General features: G+C 43.5%; 1 protein-coding gene across 1 annotated transcript in view; it reads left to right on the plus strand.

Moving 5' to 3' along the window:
* The window catches only part of LOC108788942 (neuroblast differentiation-associated protein AHNAK-like), a 38,581-nt gene that overhangs the window by 13,800 nt on the left and 5,715 nt on the right, over window positions 1-19,066 (plus strand). The window contains exon 2 of the mRNA XM_018558846.1: window positions 13,960-14,113. Within this exon, the coding sequence (XP_018414348.1) occupies window positions 13,960-14,113 (154 nt within the window). The remainder of the gene's footprint in view (window positions 1-13,959; window positions 14,114-19,066) is intronic.

Below are 19,066 nucleotides of genomic sequence, written 5' to 3' on the forward strand. Positions count from 1 at the left end.
GCTGCAGCAATTAAGTAGAATTGGAAGAGCTGTAAGGATATCTCCCCACTTGCATCCCTGTGTGATTGGGTCAACCTGTCAACCTCACAAAACTGAATCAGCTGTAATATTAGTTGCTATATTTGCTGCTGCACCATTGATTTCCCTCTGTACTTTAATCTGGGTAAGACAGTTTGCTTCAAAAATATCAGACAACAAAAACATGTACTAAACCGAGCACATACTTTTGCTTCATATCAAAAATAAAATGCATAATAATTAACAATAATTTTGAATAATGAATTCTTTTCAGCCATGTAACTTCTTCTTAGCTCTCATTGGTTCTGAAAATAATGGTCGTTGTTGCACATAATTGAGCCTCATTATAGTTGAACCCAAAAGTGTAATTTTTGCTTTGGGTGGAAGCTGAGTGAGTGAAATCACCAACTGGCTATAATTGTCTTGGGATAGAGGCGGTATCAATCTTCCTGCTGCATTTTCTGCTTTGTAACTTATGGATTGCTTGAGGGCTTTACCATCATACATTTGCAACTATAATACAGTATTTTTCACTATCTTCTGATTCACCATCCTGGACTTCTCATGTATACCCTTTGATGTGGCCAGAGCTTCTCTCATGTGTAATGGGTTGGTCTGCTACCTGCTTCTGTGTTATGTTACATCCTATGTCTCTCTGCTTGATTGATCGCCAATCACATTCCCAGAAAGGTATACATATGAAAGATGGCTTTTAGGAACCTCTAAGTACTGATTTTATGATACTTCAGACTTTTTGTGGGAGGCAATAAAGAGTCTATAGTAGGTGTGTAAGCAAAATGAGTCTCCAGCTCAAAATAGAGTGGTGCTGATATGTACAATATGCCACGATGAAAAATGTAAGTACTTAGCGGGTATTCTGTGCTCCCCATATTCATTTCATTGATACATTTTCAATTGTGACTAGTTTATATGAAAAAAAAGAATCCAAATCTTGTTAGCATGGTTCCAAAGAGTTATATTAAAGTCGGATGGTGATTCATCTTGCTGGCTTTTTCCAAAACAAAAATAGAAATCAGATTTGGGTATATAAACCCTTTAACCAGAAAACTTTATTGAAGAAAAATAATACAACTATCCTTAGGTCATAAAATAATTTTAACATTATGTTAGCTGACCACCTAAAAAGTTTTTTTTTCTTTTAAATGTTTTAAAACGTTTTCAGATATTTGCCCTCTGCACAGAAGTTACTTGGAATCCCAGCTCATTAGAATATCGATTTCTGTGTTTTCTGTCCTCCGTGCTGACTTCACTTGGGTTTTGTCCCTAAATGGATTAACAAAATGTAAAAAACAATAAATTAAGCTCACCACTAACAAATACAGGATCAGATTTAGGTGTATGTACAGGCAAAACATTTGAATTTTTTAGGTTTGGATAGAATAGGGAAGTGTTAAAACCCATGTCTGTAAAGTAATTTTGCCTCACTTTGGAGAGATTTCTGCTTACTTGTGTCTCTGGGGTAAGAAGTGAAGAGAAATTTCCCTAGTGGTACAGAGGAAACAATAAACCTGTCAAGGGTTTAAACCATTTTCTACTCTATCCAAAACAAATAAAACATTATTTGGTGTTTAGATATATGTTAAACCAATTGTTGGCCAGGTCAAACATTAAGAGGACACAAATAATGGCTGAAATCGTAACTAATATGCTTTTGGATGGAATGAAATTAGTCTTTGACTAATGCTAAAATTGTAGGATACGTCGCTTTACAAAATATAATTTTAAGTGGAAACACCATTATAACTATGTGCAATGTAAAGTATTTCATCTTAGGTTTGACAGGTGTAAATATGCTTAACATTTTTAGAAAGCCTTGCCCTACATAAAATATGTGACAGAATTAAGACACGGTGACAAACTGCTATTAGTTAGATCTCAAGTATGTGATCCTTGCTAAGATAAATAGATTGAAAAGTGAGAACGCATATGTGGCATTAGGGTATGACAGCAGAGATCAACAGGCAAAGTGAGTTAAGGGTCAAGAATGAAGGAGACAGGAATGCGGTCTGGTCTGTACAACATACCCATGCAAAAGCTTACAGCAGGTGTGAGATATGATTACAATATTGTTGTTTAACAACAACATATAAACTATACTGCTGATTTCCATGGACATGCTACAAGAAACAACTAGAGATTACTGCTATTACAGCCCTCGTACAACACAATGCTCCAATATTTGTGCTCCCTACTCCAATATGTGCTCTGTCTCACCTGTTTCATGTTTGGATCTCTGATAAAAGGGGAACATGGCAGCCACCTTGAAGAGGATCTTCAGAAAAAATCTCTTGTCCCCATTTTCTGATGGTGACAGGATCCTATCTCATGACCAATGTGCCTACATGTGCCTCAAATTCCTCAAAGAAGGAGCAGTGGTGATGACTGCTGCCTCAGTGGTGCATTTTTCAACCACAGGCAGCACTCACCAACAGCACTTCAACTATATGATTTCGTACTATTCCCTGTAAACCAGCTCAAATTCATACAAATAAACCATTCCTGGATTATCAGTGAGAGCATAACCCCTTCTGCTGTTGCTACCAACTTAATTTTTAGTGTCATTCAGGCGCAGAGCAACTTCTCCTGGCCTGCCACAATTACCAGCTCCTGCCTCTTCTCTTGGCCTGTTCTGGTGCTCCAGCACTGTTAAGTGCCACACATGATGTTTCCACAGCTAGACCTCAGCTACCAAATTTGCAATTGTTGCTGCAGGGTAAACCCTGTGTTGCCCCTCAGACTTTGCTACCTATTTCAGTCACTCCATCACTGTAAAGTTGCCACATGTAAGGTTTTCCCAGCTTGACCTCAGCTGTCACATTTCTTATGTTTACTGCAGGCTGAACCCTGTGTTGCACCTCTCAGTTTGTGACCTATTCTAGTCCCCAGGCACTGTGAAAGTGTCACATACAATGTTTACACAGTTGGACCTCAGTTGACAAATTTCTAATGTTTGCCACAGGGTTAATCCTGTTTCCTGTCTCCAAGTTTGTGCCTAATTCCAGTGCTCCCACTCTGTAAAGGTGCTACACATTGCTTCCGCAGTTGGAATTCAGCTGCCAAATTTTGAATGTTTGCTGCGGAGTAAATACTGCTTTCAGTCTCCGGGTCTGCAGCCTATTCTGGTGCTCCATTGCTCAAACATATGTGTGGCTATTGTTTCTTATAATAACAATATACACTATATTGCCAAAAGTACTAGGATGCCTGCCTTTACATGCACATGAACTTTAATGGCATCCCAGTCTTAGTCCGTAGGGTTCAATATTGAGTTGGCCCACCCTTTGCAGCTAGAACAGCTTCAACTCTTCTGGGAAAGATGTCCTCAAGGTTTAGGAGCGTGTCTATGGGAATGTTTGACCATTCTTCCAGAAGCGCATTTGTGAGGTCAGCTACTGATGTTGGACGAGAAGACCTGGCTCGCAGTCTCCGCTCTAATTCATCTCAAATGTGTTCTATCGGGTGGAGGTCAGGACTTTGTGCAGGCCAGTCAAGTACCTCCACCCCAAACTCGCTCATCCATGTCTTTATGGACCTTGCTTTGTGCAATGATGCGCAGTCATGTTGGAACAGGAAGGGGCCATTCCCAAACTGTTCCCACAAAGTTGGGAGCATGAAATTGTCCAAAATGTCTTGGTATGCTGATGCCTTACGAGTTCCCTTCAGTGGAACTAAGGGGCCAAGCCCAACCCCTAAAAAACAACCCCACACCATAACCCCCCCTCCACCAAACTTTACACTTGGCACATTGCAGTCAGGCAAGTACCATTCTCCTGGAAACCGCCAAACCCAGACACATCCATCGAATTGCCAGACAGAGAAGCGTGATTCATCACTCCAGAGAACATGTCTCCACTTCTCTAGAGTCCAGTGGTGGTGTGCTTTACACCACTGCATCCGATGCTTTGCATTGTACTTGGTGATGTAAGGTTTGGATGCAGCTGCTCGGCCATGGAAACCCATTTCACGAAGCTCTCTATGTACTGTTGTTGTGCTAATCTGAAGGCCACACAAAGTTTGGAGGTCTGTGGCTATTGACTCTGCAGACAGTTGGTGACTTCTGCGCACTGTGCGCTTCAGCATGCGCTGACCCAGCTCTGTCATTTTACGTGACCTACCACTTCGTGGCTGAGTTGCTGTTGTTCCCAGTTGCCTCCACTTTGTTATAATACCACTAACAGGTGACCGTGGAATATTTAGTAGCAAGGAAATTTCACAGATGGACTTATTGCACAAGTGGCACCTTTCACAGTACCACGCTTGAATTCACTGAGCTCCTGAGAGTGACCCATTCTTTCACAAATGTTTGCAGAGGCAGTCTGCATGACTAGGTGCTTGATTTTATACACCTGTGGCCATGGAGGTGATTGGAACACCTGACTCCAATGATTTGGGGGGGTGTCCCAATACGTTTGGCAATATAGTATATATTCCAGGATAAAACATACCTTATTTTTGCCCGCTTACATTGCAGCCTAAAAAAGCTGCTTACACAATTTGCAGCCACTGTACAATATTTGTGGCTAATGTCTCCTAAAAAATACACTTTCATTTTTATGTCAGCATAAAGCCTGCCCCTCTTATGTTGTGGCCCTACCAAGCTGCTTACATACGTTCTAGCCACTGTACAATTGTCTTCTGAAATAGTACACTCTGATTTTTACTGTAAGATAAAACCTGTCTTGTCTTTTACATTTATATTGGGGTCTAAATAAGCTGCTTACATACTTTTCATTCACAGAACAATATTTGTAGCTATTGTCTCTCAGATAATACACGCTAATATTTAATATAGGATAAAACCTGCGTTGTCTCTCTCCCTTTAATATCTAACTAAGCTGCTTACATACTGTGCAGACCCTGAACAATATGGGTAGCTATTGCCTCTCGGATAATACACTCTAATTTTCATTGCAAAATAAAACCTGCTTTTTCTTTCTAATTTTTTTAGTTGCCGCCTATTAAAGTGCTTGCATACTGGCCAGGAGGGTATAGTAACATGCCTCCTGGGGGTGTCCCCATAATGGCCTAGGCCAGGGGTGGGCAAATCCGGCCCTCCAGCTGTGCTTTAACTACAAATCCCAACATGCCTCTGGGAGTCATGCCTGTAACTGTCAGTCTTACAATAGCTCATGGTAGTTCCCCAACAGATGAAGGGCCAGAGTGGCCCACCCCTGGCCCAGGTCCACCTAGAATCAGAAGGAAGGATCAGAAAGCAGTGAGCCTTTAGGGTGATAGCATGAAGTGGAGGTGAGTATTGCAAACAGATGCTTTTTTATCTTTTTTTTTTTAAAGCTGTGCCATGATTTTTTTTTTGTTATCGTAACTATGGAGTTGGGCTTTTAAATGCATGCAAATCCAATCACTAAAATCATTATATAAACATTAACACGTTATTGCAATATTTAAAATCTGCAGCTTTCACTGAAATAGTGGTGATCCATTAGTGTGGATGGTGTCGGTTAGCCTCTCTCTCATTCCCCTCCAGGCCCTGGGCGGCAGTTTGGAGGAACTGCCGCCCAGAGATGACATAATGAGGGCGTAGTGGAAACAAGGCAGACTATACAAAAAGGCAGTCCCCCCTGAGCTGTCTGAACAAAAGGAGTGGAGCAGCTGTTTTAAATGCCTCATGGGATTCCTCTAAATAGTTACTTGAGGATACAAAAAACGAAGGCCTGTCTTGCTTGCAACTTTTACTGGCCAGGAATGGGAGCCGACTTTTCTAACTATTGCCGGTTCTGTGTTGCATGTAAATGAATCAGCAGGATGGGGGGGACTAAAACAGGTCCCATTATTGAGAAGCCCTTCCATAGAATGGCAGTTGACATTATCAGGCCCGTAGCCATACTTAGCAATTCGAAAAAAGCTTCATCTTCGCAGTAGTAGATAATGCTACCCAGTACCCGAAGGCATTAGCACTGATCTTCATTCAGGCAGAGAAGGTTGTGCATGCTCTGGTGAGCAACTCCGCACAGGTTGGTGTTCCCCGGGAGAAGCTCACTGATCTGGGCACGCAATTTATGTTTTACCTGGTGCAGCTCCTGTGTAAGAAGTAGGTGGAGCCAGTCCCTACCACCCAAAGACCAATGGGATGTACGAGCAATTCAATCTGTGTGAGATTGCATTGTGTGGTTGTGCATTCAGTTCTCTGTAATTGCAGCAGTTAGCTGACAAAGAAACAGCCAATCAGATTACATGAAGATCAGTGTCAGTGTACGGAAGCTATCATATCTGCCATAGGCACTGAAAGATCTCATTGCAAGCAGCAGTGATATATATATATATATATAGTGACTGGACAGTGCCGTGTCACTATGGTGACTGCTGTGTTTGGCGCCCAGGACTCTCGGCCAGAGGGGCTGAGAGGGTCCAGAAAACATAGTGTTACAGGGAAGGAACTGGGTGTCCAATTATTTCTGGGTTTTATGGAATATAACTGGGATTTGGGTCTCTGGAGATTTCTAAGAGTCTTGAGCGGGATGAAATCTCCAGTCCTGGGGCCAGGTGCAGCCAATTGCCAGGCTAGACTGTCCAGGTGGCGGATAACAGCCCTATTAAGAGACTGGACAGATAGGAAGAGGCAGCCAGTGGTGGAGGAGTACATACAGAGCGTGGGAGACTTTGTACGTGACGCACGAGACTCTGAGCTGGAGTCTGGCTGGAGAGGCCAAGAGGGCCTGTGGCACACACGGTGTCTGGTGAGGCCAGGAGGGTCTGTGGCACACGTGGAGTGTTTGGCAAGGTCGGGAGGACCATCGTCACACAGGGCGGTGAAGCTGATGGGTGTCTGGCCATGAGCAGGCTGTGGCTCTAACACTGAGGTGGGAATTGTGAGGAGAGAGGGATCAGCTGTGGCTGATGTATGACAAACTGGTGAGACACATTTTTATGTCACCTTATTTGTGCCGAAGATACGGACTTTTGCCTTGAGTCATGCTGAAGATGAGCTTACATTTGTGTTTACCATTTTGACTGCCCTGAAGAGGACTATAAAAAGCTTTTGTTTTATTCAAACACCCTCTGTGCAAGTGCTCTGTGGGCTCCCCAATGTCACTATATATATATATATATATATCTGAATGAAAAAGGAGGACTAGATAGGTAAGTATACAGACAAACATTTTCTACATTAAGGTGTGCCCATTTGTAATCATCTACTGTCATTTTTGTAAAGCTTTAGGAATGTTGAATGGTTACATTTTTATGTATCAGAGCTGTATTAGTGTTGATCACATAAACAGGGAGAAATGTTCTGTTGCTGTGGAGACTCTATTTCTATATTATAGAGAGACAGCTACATAGCATTTGCCACGTTGGTTGTACCTTCAATCAGTTCCCTCTTTCAAAGATGTACCTATCCCTAATAAAAATAACAATAACAGACCTCCTCGACTCTAAGCACAGGGCAGTTGGGGATAATGATGCAGCGCTTTCCGTTGAAGATCCGGTTTCAATTTCCATGCCCCCTCTAGCATCAGCTCTGCAGGCTTCTGTCAGATCACCTCTACTTTAATAAGTGCCAGCCTACAGCTAAAGAACACAGTTAAAGAAGAACTCCGGGCAAAACTTTTATTAACTGCACTTTTGTTTAGGTGCTATAAAAAAGTTATACTCGGTGGTAGCCCCACTGCAAGGTTTAAAAACGTTTTGCCGGATTTCTTCTTTAACAAACTGGTCAGCTGCATACATCATCCACGCCTCTTGCACATGCTTTAATGTACAATATACACTGCTACTGCTGCTATTACTGTTGACATTTCAAGCGTTACCATGTTTTGAGAGTAGTTTGCTTGAGGTGAACACAGATCTACCGGTTCTGACCCTGATCTGCTACAACCTAATGCTTGTTTTTGGCCACGGTCATGAACAAACTGTTAATTGTTTATACTTTATAATTTACCAAGCTGCAAGTAAGGTTTGGATAGAAGATAAGGGGCTTCTAATCACTGTATTAATGTTTTGTTTTATTAACATTAAAAAAATACAAATTCTCCTAACAAGTTTACATTTGTATTTCATTTTATGATAATACCTGTATAAGACAGTTCAATGATGACAATGATGATAAACCGTAGTTCCTATATCTACATTGTGAAAAAAGCCCAAATAAATAGGGAAAGCCAAAATATGGCTCACATATATTTCATACAGAAAGGTGTGTCCATAAATGTATAATCATAGGATGCCTTTTTGTCAACCCGTAGGAATGTGGCTGTGTTACATTCTTACATTAGCATTAGAATAGCATTTGCCTTAATCACATAAACTGTAGAAGGTAGAAATGTCCTTCTGATGAGGAAGATCTCACAAAGAATGAAGGTGCTCAGCTGCAATGTGAAAATAGTGTATGTAATGGAGTCATGAAACATAGGCAATTCAAACTAAGTATGTGATGTAAAAGAAAAAAACAACAACCATAAGCAAAGGCTATATTTCAACAAGGTGGACATTTTCTGTGTATGGCAGAAAATTTACTTTCACCTGCAATTTAACCACTTGGGTACCATGTAATTGAGCCTGTATATACCTATTTCAGTTTCCAGTGCTTTAATAGTTTCACTGACAATTACTCGGTCATGCAACATTTTTTTTAAATTTCCTACTACATAAAGAAAAAAAGACCAAAGATTTGTGTTTGCTCACATTTAACTAATTACTTTACCTTAAAAAAAATGATCCCACAATAAACTGTGATCAGTACCACTTTAAATCACTTTAAACCACTGAAAACAAAGTTTCAGAATCATAGAAACACACACACACACACACACACACACACACACAAGCACACTAAATGGGGGGGAAAAAAAAAAAGGCTACAAAATGGGGGGGGGGGGGATCACATAATTTGTGGTCAGTAGCACTTCCCCCCCTCCCCCCCCTAAAAAAAGTACCCCACAATCATTGGTGGTCAGAGACACAATTTATTCCCTACCACCCACCTTTAACCACTGGAAGACCAGATGTTTACACCCTGTCCAGGCCATTTTTCAGTATTCAGCGCTGAGGTACTTTGACTGACATTTATTCTGTCATGCAAAGATGTACTGAAATGAAATGTATACAATTTTTGGGGGATAGATAGAGCTTTTCTTTTATTTAATCACCACTGGGGTTTTTATTTATTACTATATTAAGGAAAAATTACTGAAAATTTTGAAAAACAAATGTTGTTTTTTTTAACATTATGTTATAATACATTTATTATTACCCAATTTTTTGTTAAAATATAAAAGACGGGGTCATGTCCGGTAAATAGACACCAAACATGTCAAGCTTTAAAATTGCGCACACACGCAAAATAGCAAAAAACTACCATACCCAAAATGTACCATAGGCGATGCTTTAAAAGCTTTTCCTGCTTATCAGTTTAGTGTTATCAGTGATTGCTGGCCCTAGAACTATTGCTCTCACTGTGACGTTTGTGGCGATATGTAACATGTGCGGCGTAATGGGCGCAATCGTCATTTTCGCACGTATGTGCACCCGATGCATGTTTGCACGCGTGTATGTATGGGTGGGGATTTTTTTAAACATTCTTTTTCATGTGTGACTTACATATTTTTTTTGCAACTTTCACTTTTTTTCCTATTTTTTTTTCACTTAACTTTATTGTTATCACATAGGGGGCTGAGACCCCTAATGTCACCTAGGGACCCCCAAAGAAGCTGATGAAGCAGAGATCTGCTTCATCTGTGCGTGGGCGGGGCTAACAGGCATTCAGGAAGCTCCCGGCCGGCCGGTTTCTCCACAACGGCCGGCCGGGAGGCAGTTAAGAAGTGATCTCATAATCATTGGTGGAAAAGGGCACTAGAAAAACCACCCACCGTCACCTTCTTAGAGTCCATTTCCACCTTTGTAAGTGATTAGCATTTATTGTGGTAATGAAGATGTGCAGTCATGATGCATAGATGTGCACATTTTCATGACTCAGACTTTAGGCTTTCCTTAGGCTATAGGAGATCAGAATCATTTAGATGCAATAAAGATTACAAAGGTTTAAAAAAACAAGTATTTTGTTAGAAAGCAATTGTTTATGACACACAGTACTTTAGCAAACTTATGTGCAACTGAAGTCAAAACATTTGGGGGATTAGAACACCTGTCAGTGCTGTTTGTGTACCCATTAGGGAGATTCACAATCTCTATTTGTCACGGTGACTGCTATCACTTAAAGTTCACAAACTTTGAGTTATGACCACAACAGGAGTAGATGGGAAATCTTCCTATAGGGACACTAGTTCTGGTGACCCTGCTGACCACCAGGGATTTCCCTCACATTGGAGGGATTCCACATTGGAGGGATTCCTCTTCCTGTTGTGACTATCAGACGGCTAGTGAAGGAAAATCTCCCCAATAGGACACAGATGGCAAAAAAACCTGACATGAGTTATAACTCTCGCTAACTCTATCCAAAAAAAAACCAAACACTTTGGGCTTTAGTTCTACTTTAATGTAATTAATTTGGGGCTTAAATCTACTCGGGGACTAAAAGCTCCTGTAAAAGAAGATTCATTACAACTGCCTGTCCTGGCACTAATTTGTAGAACCTTTGCTGTGTTGCATAGTAATGCTGCCTGAAGAGCCTTCACATGCAAGACACTTCTTGGTGTGCTGGATGCCTGTCTGCCCCACCTAGCATTTTGCAGTTCCTTCCACCCACTCCTATCTCACTACAGGATCAGCAGGAGAACCCACGGAGCACGTTGGGGGACTCGGGCCTTTCAACACACCCAAAAGTGTGTTGGATGAGAAGATTCTTTGGGTGGCTCTGCTTTACAGTAAACCAAAGATTGTATAAAAGGGTGCTTGGGCAGGTAAGTATAATGTCTCTCCTTTTGCAGGAGCTTCTGGTTTTTAAAGAATTAGTCAACCTGAAATTTCAGTTTGATAAACAAGCTGACAGACTGCATCACCTTTTTAATCTTTTTCAACCTTTCATACACTCCTCAGGTGAGATTCCCATGTGTGCCAACCAGCCTTGGACATTATTATGGAGCTGCAGACACTCTGATTTTTAATTTAATTAAAAATACATTATTATACATTGGAATATGCAGTAGAGGGAATGAGACTATATGCCAGATGGAACAGAGCTGGTAACTCTGCACACTAAACTTTTCAATGGGTTATGGGAGGTAACTCTACTACTAATAAATTATACTCATAATTGAATATTCATTTTGGGCGGGTTGGACAGTCAACTCATTTTTTTGGAAGTAAAAACACCTTCAGAACTTGGAAACAATGGGTCACTTAAAGTGCACAATACTCTCACGGTGCATTATGATAAAAAATATGTCCAACTAAACATACATTCCAAAATAACAATTCTCAAAGGCAACTCAGTCAGGTATCCTTCACTTGCAGAAATGAATATTCTTGTCTACTTCTGTTAATGACAACTAACATCTAGCTGATGCACAGACAGCTTCAAGATTCCAACTAATGCTTAAAGGAGAATTATGAGGCAAGTGAAAATCACTCAGCCTCATAGTTCTAGCCGACCTGTGACAATTAAACTGTCAAAGGTCGACTCAATAGATCGGGAAGTGAGCGAGCACATATCGTCGCTCGCTCACTTCTCGATCTATGCCTGCAGAGAGCCGTGACTGTCCCTGCAGAGATTGCTGACTGGCGGAACGGACGGGGAGGGGGCGGGCACATCTGGCTCTGCCTCTAGATCGGCAGAGCCAGCTGTCAATCCAGCAGCTGGGTGGATCTCGACAGTAATGTCGGGATCCGTCCCGGCTGCAGTGTCTCACCGCATACCGCAAGCTGTAGGTCACGGTATAATGAGCTTTGGGTCACGGGAGGACGCTAGTTTGTGTCCTCCCGTTACCCTTAGGAGAACTGTGGGGAAAAGCCCTGACCCCATAGTTCTCCTTTAAATTAATTATTAGATGAAACCTGCCATTTTGATTTTGCCTAAAGTAATACAGATTTTTTAATTCTTACTTATATGCCTCATTTTATTTAGTTTGAAGTTTTTTCTTTAGAACCTCACCATATTTTTACTGAATTAAACTATTACTAAAGGCTGGGTGTTTTTTACCCTAATGCATTCTTTGCATTAAGGTAAAAAAGCCCAGTACCTTTTTGACTCCTCCATCCCCCTCAACACTTACCTGTCAACACCGCTTGCCACTGGTTCCCGAAGTGATCCTCCGTTCCAAACTTCCTGGTTGTTTGGGAGGATACTGAGGGCAGAGGAGACAAACTGTTGGGCGGAGAGGAGGGGCGTGGCCTGCCGCAGGGCTATGTGTGTCTATGGATGCACAAAGCTACTGCGGGCACAGCTGGGAACGCGCACATACGGGTTATGGGTGCCAGCGCAGCAGCCTCTTAGGTGCTGGAGGCACTCGGGCGGGGGGGGGGAACAAAGTGGGGACCCAGTAGAAAATGAGGAACTGAGAAATAAAAAAACAAAACAAAGATCTGCATTAATGACGGCCTCCCACTGATAAAATAAAACAAAAAAACTAAAGCTTTAATATGACTTTTAGTTTCCTAGTTCAACTACTGCAACAAACTTGTTTTTATCAATTTTTTGGAACCGCAATAAAAAAATGATTGTAAAATAAATTACATTAACATTTTTACATACCATGTCCTGAGTGACAATTTAGTTATCTATACATTTTCATTGGTAGTATATTAGAATGCTTGTTTTTATATCACATTGCTTCAGTTTTAATGTTGCTGCCTTCTTTTGTTTTTGACAGATATGACAACAAAATCCAATTAAGTGTGATTTCGTATACAAAATGGTAAGTAACTAAATTTTACTCAAGAAGTATCACAAAATTTATCAAAATGGATTCTGAAAGGCTAATTCTACCCTTGTTACCATGTTTCATGTTACACCACTATATATAGGGTTATTCACTAAAGGGTGAAGGGTTTGGAGAAGGCAGGAGAAGTGAACAATCTAGGCCAAAATTTGGAGAGCTTCCTGGCCAATCAGGAAGCTGGGCGACGTGTGATTATTTGCCGCCAGGCTTATTGATTGTCCAGGAAGCCAGCTACATGCTGTTTGGCCGGCTCTATGCTAATTGGCCAGGAAGCCAACGATACAGTTGGGAAAACATATCTGGAGGAATTAACAAGTACCGGAAGTCCCATTCAGGAAGCCAGGTGGCGTGTAATGACTTGCCACGTGGTTTCCTGATTAGCCGGGAAGCCGGGCAGCGTGTAAAGACTCGCCACCCGGCTTCCCGATTAACAAATCCCTCAATGCGGATCTCTGTCCCCTCTCACCTCCGCATGTCCAGCCTGTCACCCCCTGGGCCTCTCCAGCCAGGAGCGGCCTTCCTCCGGTACCCAGCCGGAGCCGTCTTGCTGGCCAATCATGGGAGCCGGGCGCCATGTAATGACGTGGCGCACTGCTTTCTGATTGGCTGGCTCCATGCTCCCTCGTCACGGGATGACGATGGGGCATGAAGCCAGCTTCCCGGCCAATCAGAATGCCGGGCACATTACACAGCGCCCGGCTTCCTGATTTGGCCAGCTTCCTGACCAATCGGGAAGCCGGGCAGCGCGTCCTTACACGCTGCCCGGCTTCCTGATTGGCCGGGAAGTCAGCTCCATTCTCTCTCATTACAAGTGACGAGCGAGCATGGAGCCTCTTCCCGGCCAATCAAGAAACCGGGCAGCGTGTAATGACACGCTGAACGGCTTCCTGATACAGGAAGTATCGGACTTGGCATCGGAGCATTTGGGCGAGTACGATGCCTATGAAAACAACCCAACTATTCCCTTATCCCTATAAAAAGTATAACATGGTGAAAAATAAAATGCTAAAGAAAACTGTATATGAGAATAACTAAGTCATCTTATTATACAGTATTTGTGTCTTATTACAGTATGTTTTGTATAGTAATGTGTATAAAAAGCTATCACTGATGTTTTTTTGTTTTTCAGAGTTATCAGCTGGAACGCAACAATAAGGTGGTCCTAACTGGCCAACCTGGAAGCATCTCTGATCTGTTAATGTTGAATGATGACAATGGGAATGTTGTCATTGCTGGAATTAAACATGATGATCCTATTGTCAGCAGCCTGGGACTAAAAGAAGGTACATAGAGGGCATTGCATGGAGTTCAGCTTCGAATCTTTAGCATACGATGGGTTAAGCTCCGCCCCTTAACCACATAGGACACGTGATTAATACATTTGGCTCCCACCTATCTGGCTGCATTCTACTAATGATTACCAGCCATGGCTGGGTGGGAAATCCGTGTGCTGCCATTGGATGCTCCAGGAAAGTAAAATTACAGAAAGGTGAGTATACAATTTTCCGTTTTCCTGGAGCATCATGACAGCACACGAAGGGATTTAATGATCACACGAGAGAGGGTAATGTCAAGCTAGTTTATGTAATGTGAAAATCCAGATAGGATAACGCTTCTACCAAATTGAGCTGTAGTTAACAAAGATGGATCGACTCTGTAATGACGAAAGAATGTATTTCTGGAGGACCAGATGGCCGCCTTGCAAATTGTCTCAGCTGAGACCTTAGAATGTACTGTCCAAGACTTTGCTAGCCCCCTTGTAGAATGTGCTTTGATGTCTTTTGGAGGAGTAAGTTATTTCATGCTGTAGGACTTTCTTATCATCTTGACTATCCATGATGCTAAGGTGCTGGATAAGGCCCCCTGTCCTTTCTTATGGCCCCATGGAATGGCAAATAGGTTGTTGACAGCTCAGATTCGGTAGCCTGCAAATAATCTTTCAGTGTAGTGATGACTTTCAGGCTATGTGGGTTTCCAAAATCATCTTGGATGTTGTGACCATGGATAAGAATTGTGCCATAGGTCTCAAGCCAACCCTGTCTGGAAAGAAGACGCAGTAAGTCTGAGCTACCCCAATGCATGGAGTTCTGATATACGTTTAGCCGAGGACATTGCTAGAAGAAAAACCGTCTTCAGGGTAAAGTTCCAGAGGGACATAGCTGAAGCAGGATAGAATGGAGTTTCCAATTAGACTGATAATACTAGGGACAGGTTCCACTGCGGAAACAGAGGTTTCATAGGTGGGCAGATTTCCAGGCAAGCTTTTAAGAATTGCATGACTGATGGATTCAGGGCCCAGCGACTGCTTGAAAGGGCCGATAATGCTGATACATGAACTCGAAGAGTATTCCAACCAAGCCCTTGATCAAGACCATTTTGTAGGAAACTGAGGACATCAGGACAATAGGCGTCGAACTGTTGTTGGTCTGCTGTCTGCATAAATTTATCCTATACTCTTTGGTATGTAAAGTTTGTGGATTTTTTTCTTACTTTCAGTAATGTGGAAATTACAGCTTGTGAGCATCCCAGACTTAAGAATTTCTGCCTTTCAACCTCCATGCCACTAGGTTTAACATTTCTGTAAATGGGTGGAGCACTGGACCTTGTGTCAGAAGATCCTTTCGAGCTGGTAGGTGTATTGGTGTTTTCATGCTGAAATCTAATAGGATTGGGCAGAGCTGTAGCTAGCCTATTTTGCGCCTGAGGCAAGAACAGAAAATTGTGCCCCCCCCCCCCCGATGTTTTTTTGAGGAAACTAAATAAATAACAAGGAATTAATGATATTTAAACCGTTTATTTCAGTTACATAAGAAACATAAAGCTATGTAACTTAACATAAATAACAACTTCATATTGAGACGCCGCAACTGAAGCGGATCCCGACAATTATGTCTGGATCCACCCAGCTGCGGGATTAACAGCTGGCTCTGCCTATCCAGAGGCAGAGCCAGCTGTGCCCGCACCCTCCCCCGTCCGTTCCGCCAGAATGGCCTGCGCATCTTGACGCGTGGGTTTATACGCGCGAGCCGATTGGCTGAAGATTACATTTTTTATCTCAGCACGCTCAGCTATGCGCCCTCTGGCAAGCTGACGTGCCGGAGACAAGATGACATGACACACTGCACGTGAAGGCAGCACGCCACCGCTCCGCGCTGCTTCGCGTGCAGTGGGTCCAGTGAGGGCCCAGTCACACCATAAAGAGTGCGTTCAGACTCTGTAACGCACTAGAACGAAACCCAGCCAGCTCACTGTGTTGTGGGGCGGGAGGGGGTGTGGCTGCGCATTGAAGTCAATGGCACCGCAGCCATGCCCCCCACCCACAGTGAGATCGCCGTCACCCGAATGCGTGACACATCAGTGCCTGTGTTCCGGTCCAGTGGGATCTGCAAAAAAGTAGTGCATGCAGTATTTTGGCAGATCGCACTGGACCAGAACGCAGGCACTGTATGGAGTCCATACAGTCCCCATTGAGCATCCCCCCACATAATTTTGACTATAATTTAAAGGAGAACTATGGGGTCAGGGCTTTTCCCCATAGTTCTCCTTAGGGTAATGGGAGGACACAAACTAGCGTCCTCCCTTTACCCTAGGCTCAGTATACCGGGAGCTACAGCTCGCGGTATACTGAGACGCAGCAGCTGAAGCGGATCCCGACAATTGTGCCGCGATCCGCCCAGCTGCGTGAGTGACAGCTGGCTCTGCCTATCTAGAGGCAGAGCCAGCTGTACCCGCCCTCTCCCCCGTCCGTTCCGCCAGCCAGCGCTGGCGGATCGGAGCAGCGAAAGGGGAATCCAGATAGGAGAGAGCCATGACAGGATCGAGAGGTGAGCGAACCCGGTATGTGTTCGCTCACCTCCCGATCTACTGAGCCGACCTGTGACAGTCTCATTGTCACAGGTCGGCTAGAACTATGAGGTGAGTGAAAAGCACTCACCTCATAGTTCTTCTTTAAATAATAGAGATAAAACTAATAGATTAGATACTAATGTGGAGGCAGGTACACAGGTGTCACACATATTACTATCAGTATATCGCTCCCCTTCTTCTCCATCACTTCTACAGTACAGAAGTGATGGAAAAGAAGGGGAGTGATATACTGACTGACTGTCATTGTCACAGCATAGTACCTGAAGGCTGCAGCTCTCCCTCTCTGTCCTCTGTGTCAGACCCGATTCTCATCAGGGATCACCTCAGGTTGCCTATGCTGGACTCGTCACTCGACCTTGGGACCTCAGCCACCTCACGGCCACACCTCCCTCGCTGGGTCCTCTGGCCGGCGGGAGCTCTCCCGATTCCCTCTCTTCAGTTCTCACCGCTGGCAGCGTGAGAGAGCTGTGGCACCGCTGGCTCCTCAGATCGGCACTGGCAGCGTGAGAAAGCCGCAACACGGCGGCCGCAGGCAGAGCACACTGTTTAAACTTTGGCCGCACTAAAAAATCTTTGGGCCGCGGCGCCCCCCCCAACTGGCGGAATACCAGTGTCCTGGCTGCGCCCCCACCCAGCCTGCACCCGAGGCGAGTGCCTCACTCGCCTCGCTCTTTGTACGGCCCTGGGATTGGGTCCAATGGCCTCCTTGGCCAGTATGGAACTGTTGCAATGATTGTGCCCTGAAAGGTTACTACCCGCTGTAAGAATTTTGGAATCAGAGAATATGGAGAGAAGGCAAATCCCAGGCTGCACAGCCATGCACAGGTCAGCACGTCCACTACTAATGTGTGCAGGCAGCTGAATCGGGTCACAACATCCTTGGATTTGGTATTGCTCAGGCTGGCGAAGAGATCTATTTGAGGAATACCTGATAGAGTGATGATCTGAGTGTAGATCTCTTGATTCAGTGCCCATTTGTGCTTGTGTAAATCTGAACAACAGAGAAAGTCACCCCCAAGAGATAGAGCAGTCAGGTAATATTAATGAGATTGCGACCAAGTCAATATTGGTTCTACTTCCTTCATTAAGGAATGACTGCGTGTTCCACCTTCATTCCGTATATAGGTGCTCGATTGTCTAATCACAACTGTACCAGTTTGTGCCAGAAGGTCAAAAGGCTGCCCTCATTTCAAGCACATTGAATGGAACTCATTTGGCCTTGAAGGAACATCTTCCCTGGGCTGCCACATTGTTGTGATATGCACCCTAGCCCATACGGCTTGCATCCGATGTAATTATTGAAGGTTGATTGGGCTGAATGAGGTGATGGCAAAGCAGATTCTTTGTGTGCATTCACTAGCTTAATGACTTCCTCATTAGATGAATGATAGCTGTCTTTTGGTGCTCGTTGTTTCTGTCCCACTGTGTGAGAAAACCCTGTTGGAAGATTCTCATGTGCCACTGACCATTGGAATTGTGGAATATAGTGACCCCAAAAGACTCAGGCATTTGCGTGCTTGCATCCAGGATGGCAGTATTGCTTTGCGAAACCTTGAGTTGAATGGTCAGGATTTTTTCTGATGGTAAAGATACAGCGTTGTCAGTGGTATCCAGAAGGGCACCTAGAAACACTAGCTTCTACGATGCCATGATGTGTGACTTTTGGAATTTGACGATCGAACCAAACTTCTGAAGGCTCAAGACTACGATAACCTTATGTTCCATCATAGTATGAAGACCTCTTGTCTGAGAAGTGCCACCAGTGGAAGAAGGATCGTCGTGAATGTTCATGGTGCGGTTGATATGCCAAATGGAAGACATACGAGCTGCCAGTAAAGGCCCGTTACTGTGAAACGGAGATATTTTTAGAAATTCTGATGGATATGTAGGTATGCATCTGAGAAGTCTATTGAAGACATCCAATCTAGACGCTGAATTGTGGGGATAACTGATTGTAGAGATTCCATGCGGAAGGTAGGTATTTCTTCTCTTACTAAAAATAGAAGCCGGAGAATAGAAGCCGGAATATTGTTCTTCTTGTGGGAGTGGACAGATAGCTGCTTTTTGGATGAGGGAGACTATGTACTGAATAAACAGGTTGGCTTTCTCGTGGTAGGTTGGTAGACAAGTTTGGATAATCCGGTCTCGACGAGGTCCTCTTTTGAAAGACCATTTGTGACCTTCCCTGACAGTGGAAGTAAGCCAAGGATCCTTGATTTGATCTTCCCAGGTGTCTGCAAATTGATAAAGACATGCCCCACCTGTGTCTGTGTGTGTGTGTGTGTGTGTGTGTGTGTGTGTGTGTCTCTGTCTGTGTGTGTCTCTGTCTGTGTGTGTCTCTGTCTGTGTGTGTCTCTGTCTGTGTGTGT

This window comes from Nanorana parkeri, unplaced genomic scaffold (genome assembly GCF_000935625.1).
Source record: "Nanorana parkeri isolate BGI_ZX_2015 unplaced genomic scaffold, ASM93562v1 scaffold363, whole genome shotgun sequence".
Lineage (NCBI taxonomy): Eukaryota > Metazoa > Chordata > Amphibia > Anura > Dicroglossidae > Nanorana > Nanorana parkeri.